Source organism: Bos indicus, chromosome 6 (genome assembly GCF_029378745.1).
Source record: "Bos indicus isolate NIAB-ARS_2022 breed Sahiwal x Tharparkar chromosome 6, NIAB-ARS_B.indTharparkar_mat_pri_1.0, whole genome shotgun sequence".
In the NCBI taxonomy this organism is placed as follows: Eukaryota; Metazoa; Chordata; class Mammalia; order Artiodactyla; family Bovidae; genus Bos; species Bos indicus.
In genome coordinates, this window is record NC_091765.1 from 68996200 (window position 1) to 69022390 (window position 26191).

The window sequence follows — 26191 nt, forward strand, 5'->3', positions numbered from 1 at the left end:
AAGAGCTTAGCTTAGTATCTGGCACATAGCAGTTGCTCAATAGATATGTAGTCAAAATAACTAATACTTGCAAAAGCATGCCAGGGATTATATCAGCTAGGCTAGTTTACCAGTACAGCCAGCAAACGGACAACTTCGTAGAAAGCACGGTGTGAGCCATGGGATACTGAATGTGGAAGTCTTGATGGAAGGACTATTAAGTCCATGTTCTTGATGATTCTCTTTTGAACTGGAACATACCCTCTTTATACCAATGTGGGAGCAGAGGGGAGGGAAGGGAGACAGGAATGCAGGGACCTAGGCAGAACAAGCTGGCTGCTGTACCCTCCTCTCCATCCTCCCACCAACAGTCTTAGAGAAGACTCCCGCCAATCTTAGTGAAATTGAGTTACAGTGAGTTCAACACTATTTGAAAGTTGTAAGACAGCTCTCACCACAAAACAAAACATTGTAACTATGCGAGGTGATGGATGTGTTAACTAACCTTACTGTGGTATTTATTTGCAGTACATACATATGTCAATCATTACATTGTATATCTTAAACATACACAAAGTTATCTGTTAATTGTATCTCAATAAAGCATAAAAAAAAAAATAGTTCAATGCTTTCTCTAAAAGGGGGAAAAGCCACGATGGTGCCCTATTAAAGGCTTAAAGATGTTTGGGTAAGGAAATAAAAGGAAGCCTTACCTTTTTAACATCAGATTGTTGGTTTTCAAACTGTGTTTCATGGAACCTTGCTTTGGGGGTTCCACAAATGTGTTAAGATTTCACTTTTAAAATACAACTTGGTTAAATAATCAACAGATATACTCAAGGGTGTTATAAATCAAATTTAAACTCATTGGAAGACCCCAACTGAGATAAATTGGGAGGTTAGTTTATTTTTATGAAGACCTCAAAAGTTCTTCTACTACCTTCCTTTATTGTAAAGAATCTTGGATAATACAAGACAGTTGTTTACAAAACAACAGAAACAAAAGAGGAATTTGCAATTATATATTTGTGTGAACTCGGATTGTCTTAATCCTCTGTGAGCAAAAACAAAATTCAGATACAAACTGAATGCTGAGACCAGTAGCAGATTGCCACTTCCAAAATTTCATGTTCTTCAAGTAGCCATTTTGTTCTCATTAACTTTCAAAATTTATTTATAAAAGAACCATACACTAGGACTTCCCCGGTGGCTCATCTATAAAGAATCTGCATGCCAATGCAAGAGATGCGGGTTCAATCCCTGCGTTGGGAAGATCCCCTGGAGAAGGGAATGGCAACCCACTCCAGTATTCCTGCCTGGGAAATCCCATGGACAGAGGAGCCTAGTGGGCTACAGTTCACAGGATCACAAAGGAGTTGGACATGACTTAGTTATTAAAGAACTCTACCAATAAAATAACATATAAAATACTATGTACGTATTTACAATAGTAAGGTTTTACGTAACATTTTATTTTTCAAAAAGATTATGGTACTATTACTAAATGAAAAGTTTGAGAATTTCAGCCTTTGATCATTTGAACAATGGAACAGAGAAGGTGAGTTCCTTGTATAAAACCCTCTGGATCCTGCGCTACCTTGACTGCTAAGACCAACTCTTTTCTCTTTCCTGCCCAATGCCCTGAAGCTCTGCAGGCATCAGGTAGACAGAGATTCAGGAAGATGAAATGGACCTGTAGTCCGCTTCTGCTGCGAGGGTCCACCGTACAGAACTGTGACCCTGCTTCAACGCCTGGCAACTTCTACCAGCCCCACCTCCTTATTTTAGGTAATTCTGACTTGGAAAACAATGAAGCAAGTCTTGCTAAGGTCTCAGGGCTTCCAGTTCTTAACATGACTATGGAAAACTTGCATTCTTATCCAGGAACGTCCTTCCTCTCTCTTGCATTCTTCAGTTTAATCCATTAACCGGTGAAACCAGCTAATGACACGTCATGAGGAAAAATACCAACAGGAAAAGCCAGAGACAAACAAATGTTGAGACTAACCCCATCTCTTTGGGGAAATTCCAGAAGTAGGGGGCAGATGGAAAAGTGAAAACCTGTAACAGAAAGCATGTGAAATAGCCATGGGCTTTTTCACTTTTGCATATATACATGTGAGATCATGCATATTCTATAGTAAAGTGCCATTATTTTTGTTATAATTTTCCAAATAAATGTGGTCACCTTCAAACACTACAGCTTAAGTTCCACTATATTTCACATTATTTAGCCACTATACAAAGTAAGCTTATTTCAACCACAATGCCTCTGTATCACCAAAAAACTAACAAAACCCTGCATTATGTGAGGACATTTCAACTGAGAGGAATGACACAGTATTTCAAGTCAGAGGAACAAACAACTAGGCAGATAATCCCTTAGAGACGGGGGTTAATGCAAGCCATACTACACCGCGCATGTCATCTTCTACCAGTTTAGATATTCTGAAGAGTGGAAAGTTTGTTAGTTTGGTAACTTTCCAGTATGATCTGAGAGTTCTGTCTGAAACAGGAATAGCCATAGTTAACTGGTGAAGCTGAGCTCCAGGTTCATGGAGGTTCAGAAATCCATTCTATTCTGTATCCTACTTTTGTACATGTTTAAAATTTCCCATAATAAAGTTTTAAAATGTATCTGCCTTCCTTGAAATCTATTTTAAAATAGATGCTTTCAGCCAGCTTCATCTAACTCTTCCTGTGACAGAAGTCACATGCTAACCAGCCTCGCCTACGAAGATTAACACACGTTCTTTCTCCCTGTTCCCTTCCGCTCCGCTTTGCAATTTTTCTTTATTGAATGTTCTCACACTTCTAACATTCACTATTCACACTCCTCTTCTTAGATTTCACTACAGACTTTCCATCCAATACTTCACTTCCTATATATCCAGAGAAGAGAAAAATACTGAGTCTGATGTAATTAAAGTTCTATTACATACGCTAAAGTTTGGGGTCAGCAGATAGGATTACAAATACAGGTCTCTACAAGAATAATGTAAGACTGCTCCAAAATGCAAAACAATTTCCCAGAAAATCTCAAACCATCAGCTCCCTGTGAGGCCTCACAGGCTTTATCACAAAAATCAATAGCTTGTGAAGAACTTTAGCCAAAATGTGCATAGCAAAATAAAATCTGGAGAAGATTCTTGAGAGTTCCTTGGACTGCAAGGAGATCAAACCAGTCAGTCCTAAAAGAAATCAATCCTGAATATTCATTAGAAGAACTGATGCTGAAACTGAAGCTCCAATACTTTGGCCCCATGACGCAAACAGCTGACTCACTAGAAAAGACCCTCATGCTGGGAAAGATTGAAGGCAGGAGGAGAAGGGGACGACAGAGGATGAGATGGATGGATGGCATCACCGACTCAATGGACATGAGTTTGAGTAAGCTCTGGGAAATGGTGAAGGACAGGGAAGCCTGGCATGCTGCAGCCCACGGGGTGGCAGAGTCAGACACAACTGAGCGACTGAACAACAAGAACAAAAATAAAATAGCATGTTTGCACTCTAGTTGGACTATAAGGAGTAAATTATGCCTTGTCACCTTAGCTGGCTTTCTGTGGGCAGCTCTCCTGTCACTTCCCAAAAGAAGACAGTAGCTCTTAGATCTTTGATTTAAACCCTTACATCACTTTCTCAAAGATGTCATTATTTTTCTTTCCTTCCATATTTTTTCTTCCCTTTCTGCTTTGTGACATTAACAATCTAAGTTGGACCAGGAACCAATAGTCCTCTTCTCTCTAACTCCTGCTTGACTTCATGCTCTTGTTTTCATCTTTCTCTAGCCATGACACTTCAGAGGTGAACAGGACAGTCTCTGTCTTCAAGGAGGTTTCTTTCCTCTCTCCTTTGACCCTGTGTTGCCCCATCTTGCTGAAAGATGACGGCCTGTTTAACTTAACCCTTGGCTTTGAGCCAAGGTAACTGTTGTCAGATTTTAGGTTGGCTTGTTTCTATTAAAAACCCATGGACAAATAATGTATATAAAATAAAAGCAAGACATGTCCAACAATTTTGAGAAAAAATCAGGAGCTATTTTAGACCATCACCACTAGAGGGCACTAGACCCAGCACAAGTCCTCAATCACCTCTTCTGCTACCTGTCTTCATCCTCCTCTGCTCTTATCCCAACCCAACTGTATGCTTCTAAATACAGAGCTCTTTGGCACATACAGAAGATCTGGAAAGAACTGAGACCTTGTCTGCTATAGAAAATTGGAATTCCTGAAGTAGATTTTGTACTCTTCCTACAGGTGGAGCTCAGGCCCCATCTTACTGGTTTCAGACCCTGCCCCAAACAGGGGTTCTGACAGTGAACTCAAGGGCTCTAGAGACAGACACAGCTGAGCCTGAGGGAGTCTAAGCGTAGGTATGGGGGTGCCAGGAATCCGTAAGCAATAAATAAATTGTCAGTGTTACCATATCCTGCTCATAATCATATTAAATACCTCTTCTGCTTTCTAGCAGTTTCTACACATCATGGCCCTGTTATCTCTTTCTTTTACAGGTTAGGGAAAAATGAGGCCCAGATTCATCCAAAGCTACTTGTAAGAAGCCTCCTTGGCAATCAGCCCTACACCTGCATTCCCTCTGGGTGGGAGTCACTGCAGATTGAGGTCTCAGGACGCTCAAGACAACCTTGAACTGGCTTTCTCCTTTGCAGCCATGAGGTCAGCAGCCACAGGCTGACCCCAGGAAGCAGCTGACCTCTCAGTCCAGCAAGTCCTGACTCCATGCTCTCCAGCCAGACCTCCAGGACTACAGCTGTGGTTCACAAGTGTGTTTAAAGCTCAGAGAGACCACACACTGTGGGGGAAGCATGGGGGATTTCAGTAAGAGGCTGTTAGAACTTAAACAGGATCAAGGCTTTGGTTTGGCGATTTGGGGTAGGGTTCAAGGAACAGGGTTTAGCTCTGGACCAGGTACTGTCAGGAAGCGGGGCTAGTCCTTTGCTTGTGTATCTTAATAGATCTCACCCAGGACAGATGGGAGTGGTGCTGACGCCATCACTGGTCCAGTAGCAGCAGTGACTGGGAACTGGTCCAGGAGGGAGGTTTGGTATTTTGTGGTTTTCAGGGATCTGGTTTTTGTCCACACTTGGGCAAACTTACAAAGTGGTCTTATTTCATTTCATCATGATCACACCATGACCTTGTCTGAGGTTGGTGTCCTGTGAGATTGTTTATGTCTAGGAAACAGCACAGCCCATTTTTAGACAACATCCCAGGCATAATTGTCATTGGCTATCTGGCTACTGGGGTTTTTTTTTTTTTTTTCACTCAGCTCTTTTTAGTTTTGTCTTTTATGCCTGGAAGATGTTGTGGGGATTAGATTGAATGAAATAGTATAGCTACACTACCCCACAACCTCCTATTTAAGTAACTGAGCTCTCATGTGCATTCTATTGTCTTGGCAATTGCATCTCTATCTCCCTTGAGGACCTACAGAGAAGGGTCCCTCTGCCAAACACCACTCATTAGCATCCCAACCGCAACATTATGACCAACATCTGACTCAGGTTGGTAAGTCAACATCAACAGGTGACAAAGTCTTAACATCATCCAAGCAGGACGCCACAGTCAGGACGTGAACTCAGACCTTCTGCTTCCTGACCCTCTGCCTTTCGCACACGCTACGGTGACAGCACCAGTGGACGACAGCCTGCACTGGAACCTGGATTTGTGATTCCAAGTCCAGCTGGGCTTTCTCAAACTGCTATTGAATCGAGTCTGAAGTTTTACTATTAGAGATCAAAGTCAGGACGACAGAAAGGCCATCAAGCCCGTAGGTTGTCTGTCAGCTAGGGGCACTTGTGGGGCTCACTGGGATTCCCCCTTGACCCTGCAGGGCAAACGCACAGACTGGGACAGACATTGCAGTGACACCTGAGGTCAGAAGCTATGCAGTCACGTTAGAAGGTAATCATCAGTATGTTCCTATTTTTTTGTTTGGGGTTTTATTTTTAGTGATCTTTTCTAAGATTTTTTTTTTTCTTGACATACACCATTTTTAAAGTCTTTATTGAATTTGTTACAATATTGCTTCTGTTCCATGTTTTGTTTTTTTGGCCTCAAGGCATGTGGGGTCTTAGCTCCCCCGCCAAGGATGGAATCTGTACCCCTTGGAAATCCCTGTAGGTCTCTATCCGTTCCTTTCTCTTTTGTTCTCTTCTCTTGTGGTTTGATGACCATCTGTAGTGTTATTTGGGTTGCTTTTTCTTTTGCGTGGATCAGTTGTAGTTTGGGGGTTTGCTGTTTCGTGAGGTTTCAATAGAGCAGCCTCTCTCTATATATACAAACATTAGGAGGGTCTCAACCTTTTCCCCTCCTCTTACCCCCTGAAATTCACCCCCTGCCAACTTATTCTACATTCTGTACCAATTCCATTTGAGGGTAGATTCTGCCATGAGCTGCTTCTTCTTAATCTTCCCAGACTCCTCGAATCTGACACAAAGATCGGGTCAGTCAATGAATGTCCAGGAGGAAGGTTTCTCTCCATTCTACAATCTTCACCCCTTCTTCTGCTGGAGCCTCGTAAATCCAAGTTGGCACTGGCAACATACTTAGGCTAATTTATACTTATTTTTTGTTGTCTGGGCTTTAGGGTAACAGAGGTGGGAAAATATGCACAAACAATTTCTTTTCAAAAAGAGTTTTCAAATTGTTCTATGGGGTTGGTGGGGAGCGAGGAAGAGTCTCTCCTTTACATAAGTCTTATAACCCATCAAAATATATTCTTGTACCCCTCAGCATGGGAAACAAGCAATTCTTAACTCAAGATGGGCTCTGCAGTGAAGAGACTTAGCTTTCTGTGGAAGATATGACAGCTCACTCTCAAATTTTTCTAGTGTTTATTTTCATTTATCTCAGCACAGAATGTTCTCTCAGGCAAGGTCAACTAAGAGACACTCTGAAATACAAATACAGTTGAGTTGGATCATAGAAGGAGGGCTTGGTTAAATATATAGAAATAGTGGTTTCAACTATCCTTCCTGCCAAGTCAAATCTACATCTCAGTTTTCTTCTCCAAGCTCCCTATTAGGAGGAGGTTAGAAAAGATTTCCACCCACAACACAAACGCTTAACCTTCCTGTGCAGTTTCTGTGGAATTTCACACCTCCTTGATCCAGCCCATATGCTCACTTGAGGGAAGGGGAAAAAAGTGAAAGACACATCGATGTAACTTATACGATAACCTCAAGGTTGTTAATAAATACTTTATTAGGAACCATCACATGGATAATAAGCACAAAATTAGGGGCCCTTTTTACAAAATCTAATGTCATTTCTGACTTTGGTGTCTCAGAACCAGAATGAAGCTATCTAACATTTGTTTGTAAGCTCCTAATGTGCTTTGTTCAAAAGCACTATTAAAATATAATGGAATCCAAAACGGGAGCATAGGTTGAAAGGTCAGTAAAATGGCTTGAAAACTGATGCGTGTTTGATTTTGGTGAAGTAAAGTTAGGCTCTCATTATTCGGTAGTCACAGAAGGAGATTTTTTTAGATAATTTATTCATAAAATCCTGTGAAGATCTTCAATATTCTGGCTCTTTTAACATGAGCATTAACAAGCAAAATGCCTGAGTCCATCACTGTAACATAATGGATTTATGCGTTGTTTTAAAAATGGGGTCATCCCTGCTACAAGGAGCTAAAAGGAAGGTGAAGGCGACACAGAGCTCAGGCGAGGAGGAAAGTGGGGACTCCAGGAAGGCGACCCAGGGGGAAAAAAGAGCTGGCTGCTTCACCCACAGCACCAGCTGCAGCAGTGCCCGTTTGCACCAGAAGACCCAGGCCGAAGACCACAATGTAGCAGGTTGTGATGGCTTCCGCTGCTCACATTATTTCCACAATTTAAATTTCTTTTCCACAAAACTTTTTTTTTCTGAGGCAGGATACTAGAAAGGGGATCCTATCTGCTTCACCTTTTTACCTCCCAACTCCTGTCCCCATGCCTAGCACTTCCAGGTGCTAAGTGATGTCTTCATTAAAAATCTCTCCAATCTCTCCGTGTTGTGTTTAGTTGCTCAGTTGAGTCCAACTCTGTGCGACCCTATGGACTGTAGCCCACCAGGCTCCTCTATTCATAGGATCCTCTAGGCAAGGACGCTGGAGTGGGCTGCCATTTCCTCCTCCAGGAGATCTTTCTGAGCCAAGGATTGAACTCACGTCTCTTGAGCCTCATGCATGGGTAGGTGGGTTCTTTACCATTAATGCCACCTGGGAAGCCTGGAGGATCTCTAAGACAAGTCTAAGAGTTCTGTCCCCAAGATCAAAATCTTCCCTCAGGAGGAAAAATTATTTAGCAAGCCTTTTAATCTTCATGGGGATACAAGACATGGAAAGGGAAGTCTTCGTCCTCTGTTCAAGGGGTTTGAAGTCTCAGCGAACAGGAGGAGGGAAATTTAGAGAAACGGGCAATTCTCACACCCCAGAAACTGTATTGTGCTGGTGGCAACAGGCTTATCCCGTAAACCTTTTCAGCAGATGGACAAAAGCAGGCCACGCAGCTCAGCCAGGTTCACCTGAGCTGCTCTAAGATGGGTGGAACCCGGGAGACTTCAAGGCACGTTGCTCTGCTCTTGGTCTATGCGGTTTTATTCCCGTCACTGGGCCCAGGAAAATGTATTCAGATGACAATCTCCTGTCCACACAGGGACCCCTTGAAGTAACTGTTGGGGGAAAAAAACCTTAGACATTTTAACAGCAAGCTTGAGTATCAGCCCTGGGGAGCCACATGCTGAGACCACAAGAAATGGGCCCACACTGCCCCCCTCCAGGTAGGCCAGTGGTGGGACTGGTGTGCACCCCGCTGGGGTCTGTGCAGCTCAGACCCTACCCAGAGGCCTGTGGCTGCTGCCAGTATTGGGGGCAGGGGAAAGCCACACCGATTCTTTCCTAGAAACCAGATGCCCATGAGATCAATGAGCTGGAAGCCACTGCCTTATTTTGAGAATGGATCTTTTATTTCATAACCGATAAAGGGCATTTTCTATGCAAAATCTCAGCTAAGCAATTCATTACACCTAATATACCTACCCTAATTCTGTTTTTCACTGATATTCTCAATTTGCTCTTCCCAGACCCAGGTTTCTGGATTGTGTTGCTTTTTCTGACTCAAAAAAATGGTGAGTACCCTCCAGAACCCTAACTTTCTGAACTTCAACAATAGTGGCAACTTTACTATGATAACCAGAATATCCTCTACAATGCCTCAAAATCAGGCTTGGACTGATTACCTGGACATAAGACTTGCCAAGGACTCACATTTTATAAAAAGGATTTTAAATCCATGTGTGTTAACACTACTCAGATATAATTCTCTAGGAAGAGAATTCCTCTTTATTTTTCTGTCAACAACTTCAGAGGCAGGGTATTAAACTGATTGAAGTTTAACAAGATTGACATTATTGCTTAAAGTGCTTGAATTGGTTACATTAAAAAAAAAAAGGTACAGATTTTTTAAATAAAAACTAAAAAAAAAAAATTTTTTTTGCAACAAAGTCAAATGTGCCACACAAATGCAGTAACTATTTTGGTTACATAGAAATGGAAGCCAGAAATATATTAATATAATACTGAAAAACAAATTTAATTAGGCAGAAATGTAGGAAATAACTTTCCCTGACCCGTGCCACTTACATGAGTGAATCACACTAGTGCTGATAAATGCCTTGACCATATAATAGCAGACAGGGGCAAAACATTTAGTGCACAATATTTTAATACACATGAACGTACAAAGTTGATCAAAATGCAATGTTTATAGATAAAATCCATCTTTGTAATAAAGCTACACTCCAATATCTAAAATAAGCCCTAAGCTCCAGTTATAACATAGTTCATTGTTAGGCATGCCCATGAAAATTAAGGGTATCCATGAAAATAAATGCATAGGGACCATTTCTGTCATTTTTTCCCCATTTCATCTGAAATCCAAAATATACCAAGCTATAAAACCAGTATGACTGGCTTCCTCGACAAAGCACCACTCTCTTGCGTTTTTGCTCCTTGGCTCTCTTCAAACCAGCTCACTTCGTGTTTCTTCGGAATGGAAAATGCATCAGAATAACAAGACTGGGCGTCGGCATTCTACCAATATTTACTTTTACATAAATGACACTTCAGCATACTGTATCATAAGCTAGATGTTAAACAAGGAAGTAACCAATAAAGCAAACATTCCTTCTCTTCTGAAAGTGGCAAACACTGTAACTTATTTTAAAACACCCAGCAGTGAGAAGAAATACAGCAAGCCTGCCCATTCCTGCCAGAAAAATGACACACAAAACCCTGGCCATTTGAGGGACTATTGCTGAGCTTTTGTGCTATCGTTCACCTCAGAATGGTCTCACACATCCCACACCATCCCTGCTTCACACAACGAACGAGGGATGAAAAATAAAGAAGTGTTATGTACTCTAGTCTTCACACAAAGTGAAATGACTTGGGAGGATGTAGCTGCCTAGTGTTTCTTTCATTTATTAAAGAAGAAGGGGGAAGATGATCCCAGATAGTGCTAAAGTTTAAAAAACTGATGGAGTGTGTTGGTGGATACGTGTATTTTTATCTCAATTTTCTTTTTCCTGCACCACACGACCATGTTAATGTCTTTGTATTATCTTCAATATTTATGCAAACATTTATCCATGAACACTGAATTTTAACTGACCTTTTCTACTAAAAGGAATTATTTCAGTTAAATCACTGAGAAAAACTTTTTGCTCATCCAAAAAAACCCCAAAGTACTGAATTTATGACTTAGCACTCAGATAATACTTCTCTAAGGGGCTTCCCTGGTGGCTGAGCAGTAAAGAACCTGCCTGCCATTGCAGGAGACTCGGGTTGGATCACTGGGTTGGGAGGATCCCCTGGAGAAGGAAACCCACTTCAGTATTCTTGCTGGAAAAGTCCCATGGACAGAGAAGCCTGCAAGGCTACACTCCATGGGGTCACAAAGTCAGACATGACTTCACGACTAAACAACACATTAGTTCTACAGGTTTCCAATTGAAACTTTTTTCCTCATAAATTAGCTTCAAGAGTCACTTCACAGATAATTTTAACAGTGTTTCTCATGTATCACTTCCAACTATATTAGGAATCAGCCATCGTTTTTTGAAACTTTGCAACCTGCAAATATATGGATTATGTATAGTATAAACAGCTCCCTGTATCAGTCACCTTCAATTGAAAAGCATCTCTTCTTAAAAACAGGATGAAAACTCACCTTCCAGGTAAGCGATAACTGCATAAGTCTTATGGAGGGAAAAAAGACAAAATATTTATAAATATGAATTCGCCTCTAAACAAGGCAAGGTATATTTTCATCACTTGTATAAAACAATAACATGAAGATCACCCTGTTTTTGTCTTCTCCAGTGAAACGTAAAACATTTCACTTCAAGCATGAACAGATGAAGGGTGGCATGCTTATGGAAGTTGTGAGCAATAAACAGTTCAAGATACTTCAAAGATAAAGAAATCCAGTTTTCATCTAGATAAAGTGCTATGCTCTTAATTGTTGCAAAATGGCCAGTAACATTTTCAATTTCAATTTTAGTTCACATTATGCCAAAAGTTTGCGTGTTCCTTCGCTGATGTATTAGGTAACAAAATAACAGGTTCACAGTATATTATAGTGTATGGAAGTCAGCGGTCTTCCCACAGGAAGCTGAGATCTACACCTCATAAGATTTGTAGGAAACCAAAAACCTGCTCAACAGCAAAACAGCATATCGAACCTTTTAATAAAAGGCATCGATACTCAAATGATTTAATAAATATACATACAACAAAAGTGAAAAAAAAAAGTAAAACTATGGTGAGATGAGGTTCTTCCAAAAAACTCCGTCTTGTCAAACATCCTGGGAGCCTGAGCCAAAGAAATGCTGCCACTTTGTTCATCGCACCACCTGCCCACTGACACTTCCTCTGACCCACCTGCATCCCCAGCTAACTCCAGTATCTCCTCTGGAGAAGGTTCCACGGTAGCCCTGGGCTTGCCAGGACCTGAAACGCTGAAATATGAACTGTTGTACAGTGTGGCTGATGGGAGGACAGGTGCAGCGTCTTTGTTCTTCCTGGGAAAGGACGGTGTTGGTGCTGCCTGGCCAAGCAGAGCTGGGTGGGTGGCAGTCCCCGTGGTGTCTCAGCCCTACCGCCTCTGACCATGGAACACCAGTGGGGTTGGAAAGATACCCTGGAAGGCTTAGCAGCACCGGATAAAGGAGAGATACAACTCACAGGACAGAAGAAGAGCATCACTAAAAACAAAGAGCACAGAGCTATTTTCCTGAAACTTGGTTTTGGTAGAAAGAGAAGAAAAGCAACTTTCCACTGTGTACAAAAGCTTCCTCCTCTTGGCTTCGCCTGCCCTGAGCTCCACGCCTCCTCAGCCCCTGGAATTGTAACGGCCGGGTGGGCACAGCCCTGGGCATCCTCGAACAGCTTCTCTTCGCCCTGTTCCACCCAGAAGATGAATTCAGTTTCGAGGTTACTCAATTTTAAAACATTTTCACTCGAACAAACTTAAAGCTATAGTTGCAGCTCTAAAAGGTAAGCATCTACCCCATTCTTCTTTCCTTCTGTCAGAAAAGAGGCAGAGAAGCTAAAAATGGGGAGCAATGTTTCCAGGGGCAAGTTAAAGGAATGCATTGAAAGGAGACCCCAGAAGCCATTTAGAAAGATTAGCAAAGACCCCAAATAGACTGTCGATGTTTGTAAGAAATGGCATTCTAATTTAGCCAGACAGCGGCATAGCATGTACCTGAAACTAAAATTAGCAAATGTTATTCATCTAAACCTTACTACAGTCTGATTGCAGTTAACTCTACCTCAGACTAACATAAAACCACGAGTAGTGCTGCTTGTAGAAAAATGAAGGGGGAAGAGAGTCACGCAGCCAGACCACCGAGACTTGGAGTGATGCCGTGCATCGGTGGCCCACTGGAGAGGAGGGACGTTTGCAGAGAAACCAGGTCCGAGTGCATTTTCCCTCACTCGAGTTAGTTCCACAGTCCTTTAAGTTATTCTCTTGACTGATAGAATAAAATATATCCAGATTCTGAATTTTTTGATATATCTGATGTCAGGCCATAGAATTCTTCAATAGCTTGGGCATCTATTTTCTGCAAGAAAAAGAGAAGTGAAACAACACAGTGGTTTAACATGATTACTGGGAGAAGGGAAGAAAGGCTAACGGGATGCACAAGAAAATGTAAGAAACACCGTCATAAAATTGGGACCTTTCAACAGCAAGTGGGTAACTCCACAGGCTTGACCGAGAGAACATGAAGACATACGCTGCAAATCACTGGGAAAGAATGCCACCCTTTCGACTATTAGCAACCATAGGTCTGCACTCTTTGAAGAAGACAGGACTTCTATCTTTCAAACGGTATACTGTGGGAGCTCTTGGGAATAAGCATAATTTATTCAGGTCATCAAAGTTTATTCCCTTTACTGCTACCTTAAGTGGGCTGAAACAGACCATGTCTTTGAGTATGGAAGTCTCTCCGGCTAGTGTTCCGTTACAACAAAATCAATATATGGAATATTCTGGTGTCATATAAAGAATTCTAGGTTGAACAGAGAGAAAACAAAATTTTCAATAATAATATCAGAAAATTTTGGTATAATAAAAGGATTTTAATACAACTTTGAAGTTTATTATTTGGTCCCAGAGTAGGCTTTAGTCACTGTAGGAAAGAGGACTTCCATGTAAACATGACTTAGGATGGCAAGGAGGTCCCACGTCTGTGGTCAATCAGTTAACAAAAATACAGTATTGATGAGCCCCTGATCTCACCCCTTCTCCCGTTCCAGAGAGGATGGGGAGCAGCGGAATGTATTTCTGAGAGAAATGTAAGCTGTTTTCAAGTCAGATGACGGGAATACAGGCCTATTTTAGAAAATGTCCACATGCACACATCCCAAAACACTGTCTCCGCCCCAGCTCCCTTGGATATAATCATCTGCATACCAACCTCTACAATGTCGTCGTCAAACAAAAGCCAGAAGCCATGACTTTTCACAATAGTAATATAATGCCCACGATTAGGACCACTGGAAAAGAACAAACAGAAGAATGTTACTAAGTTAACATTTACTTCTTTATAAAACTCTATGTAGCTCTTTATATGCAATGACTTTTTTGGGGGAAAAAAAAAAAAAAAACTATCACTGGGACAGAGAACTTTGGATAAGTCATGTCCACGTCCACATGTCTTTGGCCACAACTCACAGAGAGATACCTGGGTGCTGACACTGTGCTGGGCACAAGGGAAGATGAATAAAGTCTCTGTCTTTGAAGGATTCACAATCCACTGGGGAAAACAGACACTCAAATCCAACAAATATTAACACATAATTATTGTACACCCACTAGGCTCCATCTAGGTCCATTCAGGAAGTCAGGTAAAAAAAGCAGTGAATGGGGCTTCCCTGGTGGTCCCGTGACTCTGCTCCCAGTGCAGAGCGCCTGGGTTTGAATCCTGGTCAGGGAACTAGATCCCCTGTGCCAAAACTCAGTTCGCAGGACATCCAGCATGGTGCAACTAAGACCACGCAGTGCAGCCAAATAAATGAATAAATGTTAAGACTGGGAGAAAAGCCTCTTCTCTTCTACTTAAACAAACAAACAAAAAGCAGTGAATGAAACAAAGTCCTGCCTTTCCTGAGGTTGAGGGTTGGAGTGGTAATAAACTAAAATACAAATATATTTCAAGTGGTGATACATGCTGAAGAATATAGCAGTGCAACGGCTTGGTGAGCGACAGAGGGAAGATGCTACGGTGATGACATGAGATGTGAGCAGGAAGAATTTCCCTGAAGGGAAGGAGTGTGTGTGTGTGAGAGAGAGAGACAGAGGGAGAGACAAGCCATGAGACCACATGATGGAAGTTTCAGGAAGGGAGGAGAGCAAGTGTAAGGCCTAGGGGATGGGTGGGGGTGGGCATAGTGTGATCAGGGAACAGCAAGGCAGCCAGAGCCAAGTGAGCTGCAGTGGAGGAGGGTTAGGAATGGGCCACTGTGGTTAAGATTATGGACTTCAACTGTGAGTGAGCCAGGAAGACACTTGGGAACTTTGAGGAGTGATGTGATCTGATTCGAGTTTTAGAAAGATATTAAACCAAAATGTATAATAACCAGTAGGAAAACAAAAAGGTACATTATTACACACTACAGAAAAAAGTAGACCGAACAACCAAACAGCTTCTCCTATGAAGTCAGATTTGCACAACTGAGGGAATTTTTAACTCTAACTCTGAAGTTTTGTTTTCTCAATGCATCATCAAAGTTGGAAAGTTGAATCTGCCTTAGTTTGCTTTTTCTTTGCTACACTGCACAGCATGCGGGATGTTAGTTCCCCAGTCAAGGATCAAACCCACATCCTGTGCATTTGAAGTGCAGGGTCTTAACCCCTGGACCACCAGGGAAGTCCCTTTAGTTTGCTTTCTTTAAATAAAAGATACCCCAGAGGACTGTTCTCACCTTTCTCCAGCCACTCTCCCCTCTCCCTCTGAGCTCCAGCCCATGGGCTGCCTCTGTTTTCACACACATCAGCATTCTCAGCTTGGGCCCCTGTGACTGCTGCAGCTCTGCCTGAAAGGGTCCTCACTCATGTCTGCATTCTTGCCTCTTTTTATTCCTTGGGTGGGCTTCAGCTCAAATGTCATCTCAGGAGATAAACCTTTGCTGACCACCTTCCCTAAAGGGGCACCTCCCACTGCTCTCTGTCATTGCCCTGTTCCTTACTAGGAAGGCTTCCCTGGTGGCTCAGACGGTAAAGCGTCTGCCTGCAATACGGGAGACCCGGGTTCGATTCCTGGGTCAAAAAGATCCCCTGGAGAAGGAAATGGCAATCCACTCCAGCACTCTTGCCTGGAAAATCCCATGGACGGAGAAGCCTGATAGGCTACAGTCCATGGGGTGGCAAAGAGTCGGACATGACTGAGCGACTTCACTTTAACTTCCCTAAAGGGGCACCTCCCACTGCTCTCTGTCATCGCCCTGTTCCTTACATCATGTGTGTGCTTAGTCGCTCAGTCACGTCTGACTGTGTGTGACCCCAAAGACTGTAGCCCGCCAGGCTCCTCTGTCCATGGGAATTCTCCAGACAAGAATATTGTAGTGGGTTGCCATTTCCTAGTATATACATAGAGTCAGACATGACTTATTGACTAAACCACCAGGAACATAGCATTTACATAGCATATACATAATATATGGGATTCCCTGGTAGCTCAGCTGGTAAAGAATCCACCTGCAATGCAAGAGACCCTGGTTCAATTCCAGGGTCAGAAAGATACCCTGGAGAAGGGATAGGCTTCCCACTCCAGAATTCCTGGGCTTCCGTGGTGGCTCAGACGGTAAAGAATCTGTCTGCAATGAGGGACACCTGGGTTCGATCCCTGGGTTGGGAAGATCCCCTGGAGGAGGGCATGGTTAAATCAAAGAAAACTGTTAAAGAACCCTTAGAATGAATAAATAAATAGAAAATAGATGTATGTGTATGTATGCTCAGTCACTCAGTTGTGTCCACCTCTTTGGGACCCCATGGACTGTAGCCCACCAGGCGCCTTTGTCCATGGAATTCTCCAGGCAAGAATACTGGAGTGGGTTGCCATGCCCTCCTCCAGGGGATCTTCCCAACCCTTAGGTTCTTTAAAATAATTAGCAGTTAGAAGTATTCTTCAGGGGGAAATAGAAAGGTGGCTTGTAACTGACCAACAAATACAACTTTCTGAGAACGTAAGACAATAATCTGTGACTATGGCTCTGCATGGAACAAAACAAGGGTTGCTTCAGGTATGTTACAGTTTCTGATACCATCCACCCAGTAGAGGAAAGGAAATCACTCCATCCCTCCCTGTGGAACCACGCATCCTCTTGGTAATGGTCTGTTTACTACCACTCCATCCAGGTGGATGGAGAGGAAAAGACACCTGCTCTGTGACAGGCCCCAATCTGAAACCTACAAGGGCGACAGCGATATCGATCCCAGGGAGGGGACACAAACCCATCCCAGCTGAGCAAATAATAACAACAGGTGAATTTTCAGTAGAGTTTTCAAGACTTACACCAAATTATACAATAAAAAATATTTCCTCAAAAGACTTCCAGCAAAAACACTTTGCTTCTCCATATCTAGGGGATGTCTCTCCACTCTTTTTTTTTTTTTTGATTATGTACTTACTATAGAATACAGGGGAAAGGCTTAAAACTGCCTAAAGAACACATAAGGATACATTTTAATTATTCAAATGCCAAAGAAGTACTAAATTCCATCCACTGCTTCCAGTCTTTATTTAGGTATCTTAAAACACTTTTGTGATCATACTAAATGAGTAACCTGGTTTTTCAAAAATTAAAATCACAGCACAAACATTTACTTTTCCATGTGATTTCAAATTCTTTGTATCCAATGGAGATTTATTATTTCCCTTATGAGAGAACATTTAAATTATTATTATGCATTAATTTTATCTTTATTTTTAAATTTATTATTTTACTTTATATACCTAAGTTTAGAGATTCATTTTGAGGTGATAAACTGGAGCTTAGAGGAAATTCCCCGAAGCGCCATCACCACTGAGTCTGAGATCCCCGGCCCCGCCCCTGAAAGATGTGGCAGAGTCCACGTGGCCCAAGGACAGCCCCCCCTCAACGCGCTCCTTGCCCGCCCTCACCTGCCGCAGTGTACCACCACCGCGACCAGGTCGTACATGCGGTCCAGGTTTACTGCATCACTGGAGGTGTTGAAGAGCCGGAGTTCCAGTGGGAAGACCACTCGGTAAGAGAGCTTGGTGTACCTATGGAGCTGCTCCATGTACTTGAACCGCTTGAGGTGCAGGGCCAAAATCATGGGCAGCTTTTTGACTCTCATCCTAAAATAAACCACGGAATAGAAAATCAGTGGCACCCAATCCCTGTGAGTGGGACCAATTATACCACGGCCTGCACAAATGGAGAGCAGGAGGGGTTCAACAAACTTCAAACCAGCAAACTGCCAATCCACGTGCCAGAGTAAAAGGACGCTCGCTTGTACAGACTTGGCTAACTGGAGCCTAGTAAGCAGAGAAAAGTGCAGCGGGGCTAGGATGTGGGGGGTGGGATCATATGCTTGGTCAAAGGAGACACCCCAGAACTTACGTACCAATAAAAATATGATGCACAATTGCTCTACGTCACTGCCCTCTGCCTCCCAGGGAGAACGATATTTGGATAATCCCTCAACTCTGAGATAATGGAGAGGAGGGGGACAGTTTTTGAGAAAAGCAGGCTAGGGAAAGGACAAGCAGAGGGTGGATTCTGTACATATAGGTTCTGAGAACCGACAGGCAGGTATGCCTCAGATACCACTGCCAACTGGTTACCATCAGATAACCAGGCATGCTAGGCCCTTTCTCCCTCCTTACCCCTGGGCTCCTGGGCAAGTCATTTCCCTTTTCTGGCTCTCAGGTTCCTCGCTTATAAATTCAGAGATTGATTGGCTTAGGGCTATATTTCTCAAAATAGGCTCGTGAGAGCACCGGAGATGTTAATGGATGAGGGGTTTCTGAGGCCAAGTCAGGATGCTGCTCTCCCTTCTGTTCCTAAGTTCCTCCTGGCACATCCACATACCAAAGGCTTTGAGAAATCCTGCAGAAAAGGATTTTTTGTTCGATGCAGCAGTTCCGCAACTTACACAAACATGAAAAGCTCTTTTTTTCAACTAGATGACCATTAAGATTCTTCGGTAAGAAGTTGCAAAGACAACAGTTTATGGAGATAACTCTGACAGAACAGAGGATTTTCTGGTTACCTTCGAGGACACCCTCTTTGAAGGCCCTGAATTATTGTAAATGCTGTTTGACTTGTGCATATTTTCCATGAATTATTGTTTGTAAAGGACACATTTAATAGAATATTATTTAGAAATCTATTGGAAAAAAAAAATCCTGTGCATAAAAGTAAGCAAAACCACACCATCAGCAGAAACATAAGATTTATGGGGATCCCTATTATTTTTCAGGAACACAGCATTTTAGTGTATACAACTTCCAAGGTTGAATAGAATATGCTTTCATGCTCCACTGGAAGACCTAGGATGGCCTTAGGCAGACTTAGTTTAGATTACACGGATGAGGACAGAGGTAAGCTCCCCAGCCACTAATAAATGTTAACTCCCATCTGCCACCACAATGACTAACCTTTCTCCAGTTCTGAGGCACCAAAGAAAGCTGTGTATGCCTGGGGATGAAGAGCTGGGAGACTGGTCAGAGAAACTCGTTCAACTTCAGCTCTAGACCCCTCATGGTGTTAGATGGTAGGAATGGGCATCTGTGAGTTATCCTGAATATGCCACAAACCATGGGCAGGGTAAAGTTAACTCATGGTAAAGCTTTACAGGATAGTAAAAAATGTCAAGTTTCTTGGCTTCTGGGGACAGAACATAGGGAAGGACAATTATTTCACATTGTTCAAGACCTGTAACCGACCAGTGCTGGTAAAAAGATGGGCAACCTTGGGTCTTGTATCAACTCTGAATACGATAACTTTCTTATTACCCATCCATAGACTGATGTTATTGGTTTCATGCTTCCTTACTAAATGATTAGTATTACTTGCCTCTATCTTCTAAATAAGAAGTTCCAACATTAGGCAATACTAACAGTGTTACTGGGTGACCACTATGTGTTATGTACTATGCTAAGTCATTTTTATAATTCACCTTTAATCCCAAGAGGACAGTGATCACACTTGATCACCACTTGTTTACCCAGCATGAGTATCTGGCACACTGAATAAATGAATGAACAAACAAACAGATGAACACATGATCAGATGAATGGGCAACTTCCCCAGGTAGGCATCCTTATTCTATTCTACAAGTGAAGAAGGTAACTGACTTCTCCAAAGCTACTTGGTTACGAGCCCTAGGAACTGGGATTCAAAAATCAGATCTGTCAGGCTCCACGATCTGGTCCCTTCTGCGGAAAGGAAGCCACCCCCTAGGCTAAACCCTTACGTACCTTTTCTGGGCCTCCTGTTTGCTGCAGCATGTTTCACAATAATACTTCTGTTCACTACACAGTGTTTCTGTGTTGCTGAAATCTCTGCAGAGAAAAATATTTTCAACTCAACAGAAGTCCAAAATGTACTCAGCTTACCATGTCCTAAACTCTCTATTACCTGTAGGGTAATTTTTAAGTGAATGTGGGGAAAGAAGTAATGAGAAAAGATCCTTCTTGGGAGCAAGTGCTATGATGATTAGAGCATGTTCACTGGGCTGGGTTATGATTTCACCATGAAAGATTTTCAAGTAAGCTTTATTTAATGGGACACAGATAGATCTAAATTAGGGTTTCCAACTGATTCAGGGAAAAAAAAAAAAAAAAAAAGAAACTCAAGGTTTTTAAGAGACAGTACCCGAAAACTGGAGATAAAAATTATAATAGAAAAATACTAACTACAGTAAAAGCCAACCATTACAGTGAAAGTCAAATCCAAAAAACCATCACACAAAATGCCAGGAGACATTACTACACGGTTAATGAAAAACAATCTGTCTTAGGTGGTCTACATTTTCAAAGAGCACGAAAGATAATAAAATTTAAATCGTATTCAATGGCCCTTATATTGAACTCAGAAAGTCTCAAATTATCAGGAGATGACTACCAACCCCCTGCTCCCCTCCTCCCCACATGCTGGAAGATAAGAACTCCCAACTACCTCCTCTTGAGAACAAACGCCATTGGGATGCTATATCTGTATTCACCTCATCATAAGATTTTACTGTACTACTGATAGCTTTCATTTTTTAACATGTCATGGCTTTTCATTCTTCTCTGGTCATCAAGATTCTACTTAACATTCCTGGGGTACTGCCTCAAAGGCTGAATAGAATATCCAGAATATCATAACACCCTGGAGTCTTGAAAAAGGCCGTGACATTTCCTTATTCATAGGAAGTGTCCTAGCACTAGCTCGACCAGCTTTTACCAAACAGAAAAAGTTATTTACGTGGTGTTACTAACTCAACCACTTAAATAGAGCTTATCAAGAGAATACATAGATTATTCATTCATTAGATTCCCCAGTGGCTACCGACCATACCCTGGACTGGGTGCTGGGGATCCACAGAGAATGCCTGCCCTCACAGCACACAGGTTACCAGAGACACACGCAATGAGCCACTTACAAGACTTAGTGTTCGGTGCAGATTAAACATACATCATTTCATACTACTGACTCCCCTGCCTAAAGCTCTTCGATAGTTTCTTGGTGAATTCAGGAATAAAATCCAAATTTCTTTTTTAACTTCTTAAAAAATTTATTTGACTGTGCTGGGTCTTAAGTTGCAGCATGTGGGATCTCGTTCCCAGGCCAGGCATCAAACCTGGCTCCCCTGCATTGGGGGCGCCGAGTCTTGGCCACTGGACCACCAAGGAAGTCCCTAAAATCCACATTTCTTGCTATGCCAACAGACTGTCTGCTCTTCTGACCTATCTCCTGCCTTCCCACCTCCTTCACGCTGCTCCAGTCCCACTGGCTGGTCTTCTCTGCAGCTCCAGGGTGCCATGCTATCCCTACTCGGGGCATTTGCTAGTGCCATTTTTCTCTGCACTGACAGCTCTTTTTCCAGATGCTTCCATCACTGGCCTTGCTCATTGTTCAGAGCTCAGCTTCTACGTCACCTCTTTGGAAAGGACTTCCCCAGTCACTCTTTCCAAACCCATCCAGCCCCTACTCTGTTGCTGTCTTGTTTTCCTCTGAGCACTTATCACTATCTGAAACATCCTCCTACTTGCTGGATGACGTGTATGGGCAGTGACCGTGTCTGTCTCACTCACTGCCAGAGTCCCAGCACTGAGAATGGGCCTGACACACAACAGCACTCAACGACGTGTGCTGGATGAATAAAGAGAAACGCATGTGTATAAAGTCCCCAGCAAAGTACGGAGGATGGAGAAATGAATTTGAACTGCAGCAATTCAGTATGTTTCCCCAAGGGGTGATATCTAAGTCAGATTCTCAAAAAGGGAAAGTGAACCAAGGGATTAAGAGTCCAGGATTCCAGACAGAGTGAAGGCCATGGCTGAGAGGCATGAACACAAGGTACAGAGCACACTTCTTAGAAGCTGTGTGGACCCTGTGGCTCTCTAACTTGTCTCTGCGGGCTTGACAGCATCAGATGGTGCTTTCTGGACCATTTCTGGCAGCACTCTAGAGGAAGGACTGTAGGGGGTCAAAAAGCAAAAACACAGTTTAGAAGGCAAGTATACTCAACCCTCAGACTCCAAGTGCCTGATACCTGATACAGACTCAAACTCAGCTGAATGAATACTGCTCGGCTCTTCATGTTAAGTAACTGTTGTGAAATCTCTTCTTGGTCTGCACAAGATTTACTGGGGTAGAACAGAGCAACCAAGAAGGGGCAGTGAGTCTGGGTGAGGGTGGAGAGTCATAGTTTTGGAATGTCTACCACAGACAAACCTCTCCTCTATCCTACTAAAGAATCAGAGTAAGTCAGGCAACAACACTGTAAGTAAGGTACACTCCAATAAAAGTTAATTAAAAAAAGAAGACCTCAGGCAAGTACAGCAAATAAGAAATTAAACACTTTCTACTCAAATTTCTCAATAAAAAATGTTTTTGTAGATCCACAAAGGTAAAAACATAGCAGAAGTTGGTACTTAAATACCCGATTCACCATCCTGCCCAGCCCTAGATGACTGGAAGCTTGTTGCCACAGGAGAGGCAGGACAAAGCCTTCAGAGCATCTCTGAGTCAAGAACTGGAAAATGCGGCTAAGTTATAAAGACAGAGTGGCCCCAGCAGGAAACTGAGGCACAGCAGAACTGTCAGATAATGCTGTACAGTTGTTGGAACAAAAGAGGGCAACAAATGTTGAGGAAACTCCTCAATGAGGAAATCAAAGAGGAGAGGAGAAAGGTCTTTTAGACACTTGGGATAAATTACATCAAAGCACAGAGGAGAGGTTACCAGGAAAGCACAAAACTCTGTATTTCTTGAAAAAGAGTCAAAGAAACACTTTTTAAAAATATACTTTGGGAGCAAGTCTAATATGAAACACATACCTTCATAAGGACTATAAAGCCTAATGGAAATGTACACAAGAAAACTTGAAAAAAATGGAGAATGACTATGTTTCCAGCTGAGACAGCTACAGGTTGTAATAGCTATCATGACCAAGGTAATGTCTATGTTTGAGAGAAAACATTTTTTATTTAAATCTTAACCTTTCACTCAACACATTAGCTCAAAAATTGATTTAAAAAAATTCTCAGGGGCGGTCCTAAGATGGCGGAGGAATAGGACGGGGAGACCACTTTCTCGCTCACAAATTCATCGAAAGAATATTTGAAACTGAGCAAATTCCACAAAACAATTTCTAAATGCTGGCAGAGGATATCAGGCACCCAGAAAGACAGCCCATTGTCTTCGAAAGGAGGTAGGACAAAATATAAAAGATAAAAAGACAAAAGAGGTAAGGACGGAGATCCTTCCCAAGAAGAGAATTTTTAAAAAGAGAGGTTTCCAAACACCAGGAAACACTCTCTCTGGCGGGTCTATGGCAAGCCTTGGGATCTCAGAGGGCAAAATAACCGGGAGGAAAAATAAATAAATAATTAAAATCCATAAATTACATGCCTAACAGCAACTCCCAGCGGAGGAGCAGCCCGGACAGACGCTCGAATTGCCCATTAGCAAGCAGGGGCTGGACAGGGAGGTGCAAGCCGCATTGCTTAGGGTAAGGACCTCGCCTGAATGCCCCAAGGGCAATCTGAGGGAACTAGCTTGAGATAGCAACCCAGACTGTGGGATAGCTATGGGTGGCTCAGACGGTAAAGTGTCTGTCTACAATGCGGGAGACCCAGGTTTGATCCCTGTGTTGGGAAGATCCCCTGGAGAAGGAAATGGCAATCCACTCCAGGACTATTGCCTGGAAAATCCCATGGACAGAGGAGCCTGGTAGGCTACAGTCCATGGGGTCGCAAAGAGTCAGACATAACTGAGCAACTTCACTTTCACTTTCAAGGTACACCGCCAGGCCTGCTCACAGAACAAAGGACTGAGCAGAGCTAGCCGGCTGCGGACCAGCCCATCCCCCACCGGAGACAGGCAGGTGAGGGCAGCCAGAGCTGGAAGAGGGCAATCCCGGCCCCAGAGAGGCATCCTATACCAAACTGCAAGCTGACGTCATTGCTAACCAAGACTTCTTGGGATTCTGGATAGTCAACATCTGCCAGGAGAGTTGCAGACAGAGATCAGTTCCCCAGAAGAGACACACGGCACACCTGAGAAGGCATGCCCGTGTACACCCAGAAAACCCAGTGGCTGGGATGGGGGAGGTGATAAGTCATAGCCTTCAACTGGGGGCAACTGCGCTCATCAAGCACCTGGTCACCTGAGCTGCTTGGACCTGGAAGGGCACGAAACGCAGGCCCAACCAACTCTGCGCCTTTGTGGAGTACCCGAGAACCTGAACGGCTTAGACCTGGAGACTGCATGAAACCCAGGGCCTGCATCAGACAGTTCCCGGCAGAGCAACCTAGAGCCTGAGCGGTGTAGACTGGGAAAGCACACACGCCATGAGCAGGGGCAAACCCAGTGTGGCTGAATCACTGTGAGCACACGCCAGTGATATTTGTTTGCAGTACCTCCCCACAGCACAACTGAACAAGTGAGCCTAAAAAAAGTGACCTCCACCGCCCCACTTGTGTCAGGGCGGAAATTAGACACTGAAGAGACCAGCAAACAGAAGAAGCTAAAATAAACACAGGGAACCACTTTGGAAGTGACAGGTGCAATAGATTAAAACCCTGTAGTTAGCACCGACTACATATGAAGGGACCTATAGACCTCGAGAAGTACAAGCTGGACCAAGGAACTATCTGAAAATGAACTGACCCCACACTATCCGCAACAGCTCCAGAGAAAAGTCCTAGATATATTTTTATTATAATCATTTTTTAAATTAAAAAAATTAAAAATTTTAAGTCCCCTATTACATCTTTAATTTTCATTTTTATAACCTACTATTATCTTGCAAAAAGAAAAAAGAGAGACCCTATTTTTAAAGCAAACTTCATATATATATATATATATAATTTTTTTGACTTTTTAAAAAATATTCTATTTTTGAGAATCTAACCTCTACTCTAGATTTTTAATCTTTGCTTTCTGGTATTTGTTATAAATTTTGTACCTTTAAGAACCCAATCTTCAGTACCCATTTTTACTTGGGTACAAGATTACTGGCTTGACTGCTCTCTCCCTCTTTGGACTCTCTTTTCTCTCCACCAGGTCGCCTCTATTTCCTCCCTCCCCCTTTTCTTCTCTACCCAACTCTGAATCTCTTTGTGTGTTCTGGGCTGTGGAGAACACTTAGGGAACTGATTACTGGCTGGATCTGTCTCTCTCCTTTTGATTCCCCCTTTTATCCTCCTGGCCACCTCTGTCTCCTTCCTCCCTCTTCTCTTCTCTGTGTAACTTCGTAAACATCTCTGAGCGGTCCAGACTGTAGAGAGCACATAGGGAAGTGATTACTGGCTAGCTTACTCTCTTCCCTTTTGATTCCCCCTCTTCTCCTCCTGGTCACCTCTATCTCCCTCCTCCCTCTTCTCCATGTAACTCAGTGTACCTCTCCAGGTGTCCCTCACTGTGGAGAAACTTTTCATCATTAACCTAGATGTTTTATCGTTGGTGCTATATAGATGGAGAAGTCTTGAGATTCCTGTAAGAATAAGACTGAAAACCAGAGGCAGGAGGCTTAAGTCCTGAGAACACCAGAGAACTCCTAAATCCAGGGAACATTAATCAATAGGAGCTCATCAAACGCTTCCATACCTGCACTGAAACCAAGAACCACCCAAGGGCCAACAAGTTCCAGACCAAGACATACCATGCAAATTCTCCAGCAACACAGGAACATAGCCATGAGCTTCAATATACAGGCTGCCCAAAGTCACACCAAACCCACTGACATCTCAAAACTCATTACTGGATACTTCATTGCACTCCAGAGAGAAGAAATCCAGTTCCACCCACCGGAACACTGACACAAGCTTCCCTAACCAGGAAACCTTGACAAGCCACTCGTCCAACCCCACCCACAGCGAGGAACCTCCACAATAAAGAGGAACCACAAACTGCCAGAATACAGAAAGGCCACCACAAACACAGAAATATA

The 26191-nt window shown here is 42.9% G+C and overlaps 1 protein-coding gene across 2 annotated transcripts in view; it reads right to left on the reverse strand.

The window, feature by feature from the left end:
• Positions 1-8932: 8932 nt before the first annotated feature.
• The window catches only part of USP46 (ubiquitin specific peptidase 46), a 74927-nt gene continuing 57668 nt past the window's right edge, over positions 8933-26191 (reverse strand). For both annotated transcript variants that reach the window (XM_019962744.2, XM_070791427.1), the window contains exons 6-9: positions 20007-20090; positions 17682-17879; positions 13977-14055; positions 8933-13118 (exon numbers count right to left, since the gene is read on the reverse strand). In XM_019962744.2, the coding sequence (XP_019818303.1) occupies positions 13017-13118; positions 13977-14055; positions 17682-17879; positions 20007-20090 (463 nt within the window). In that variant the 3' untranslated portion in view covers positions 8933-13016. The remainder of the gene's footprint in view (positions 13119-13976; positions 14056-17681; positions 17880-20006; positions 20091-26191) is intronic.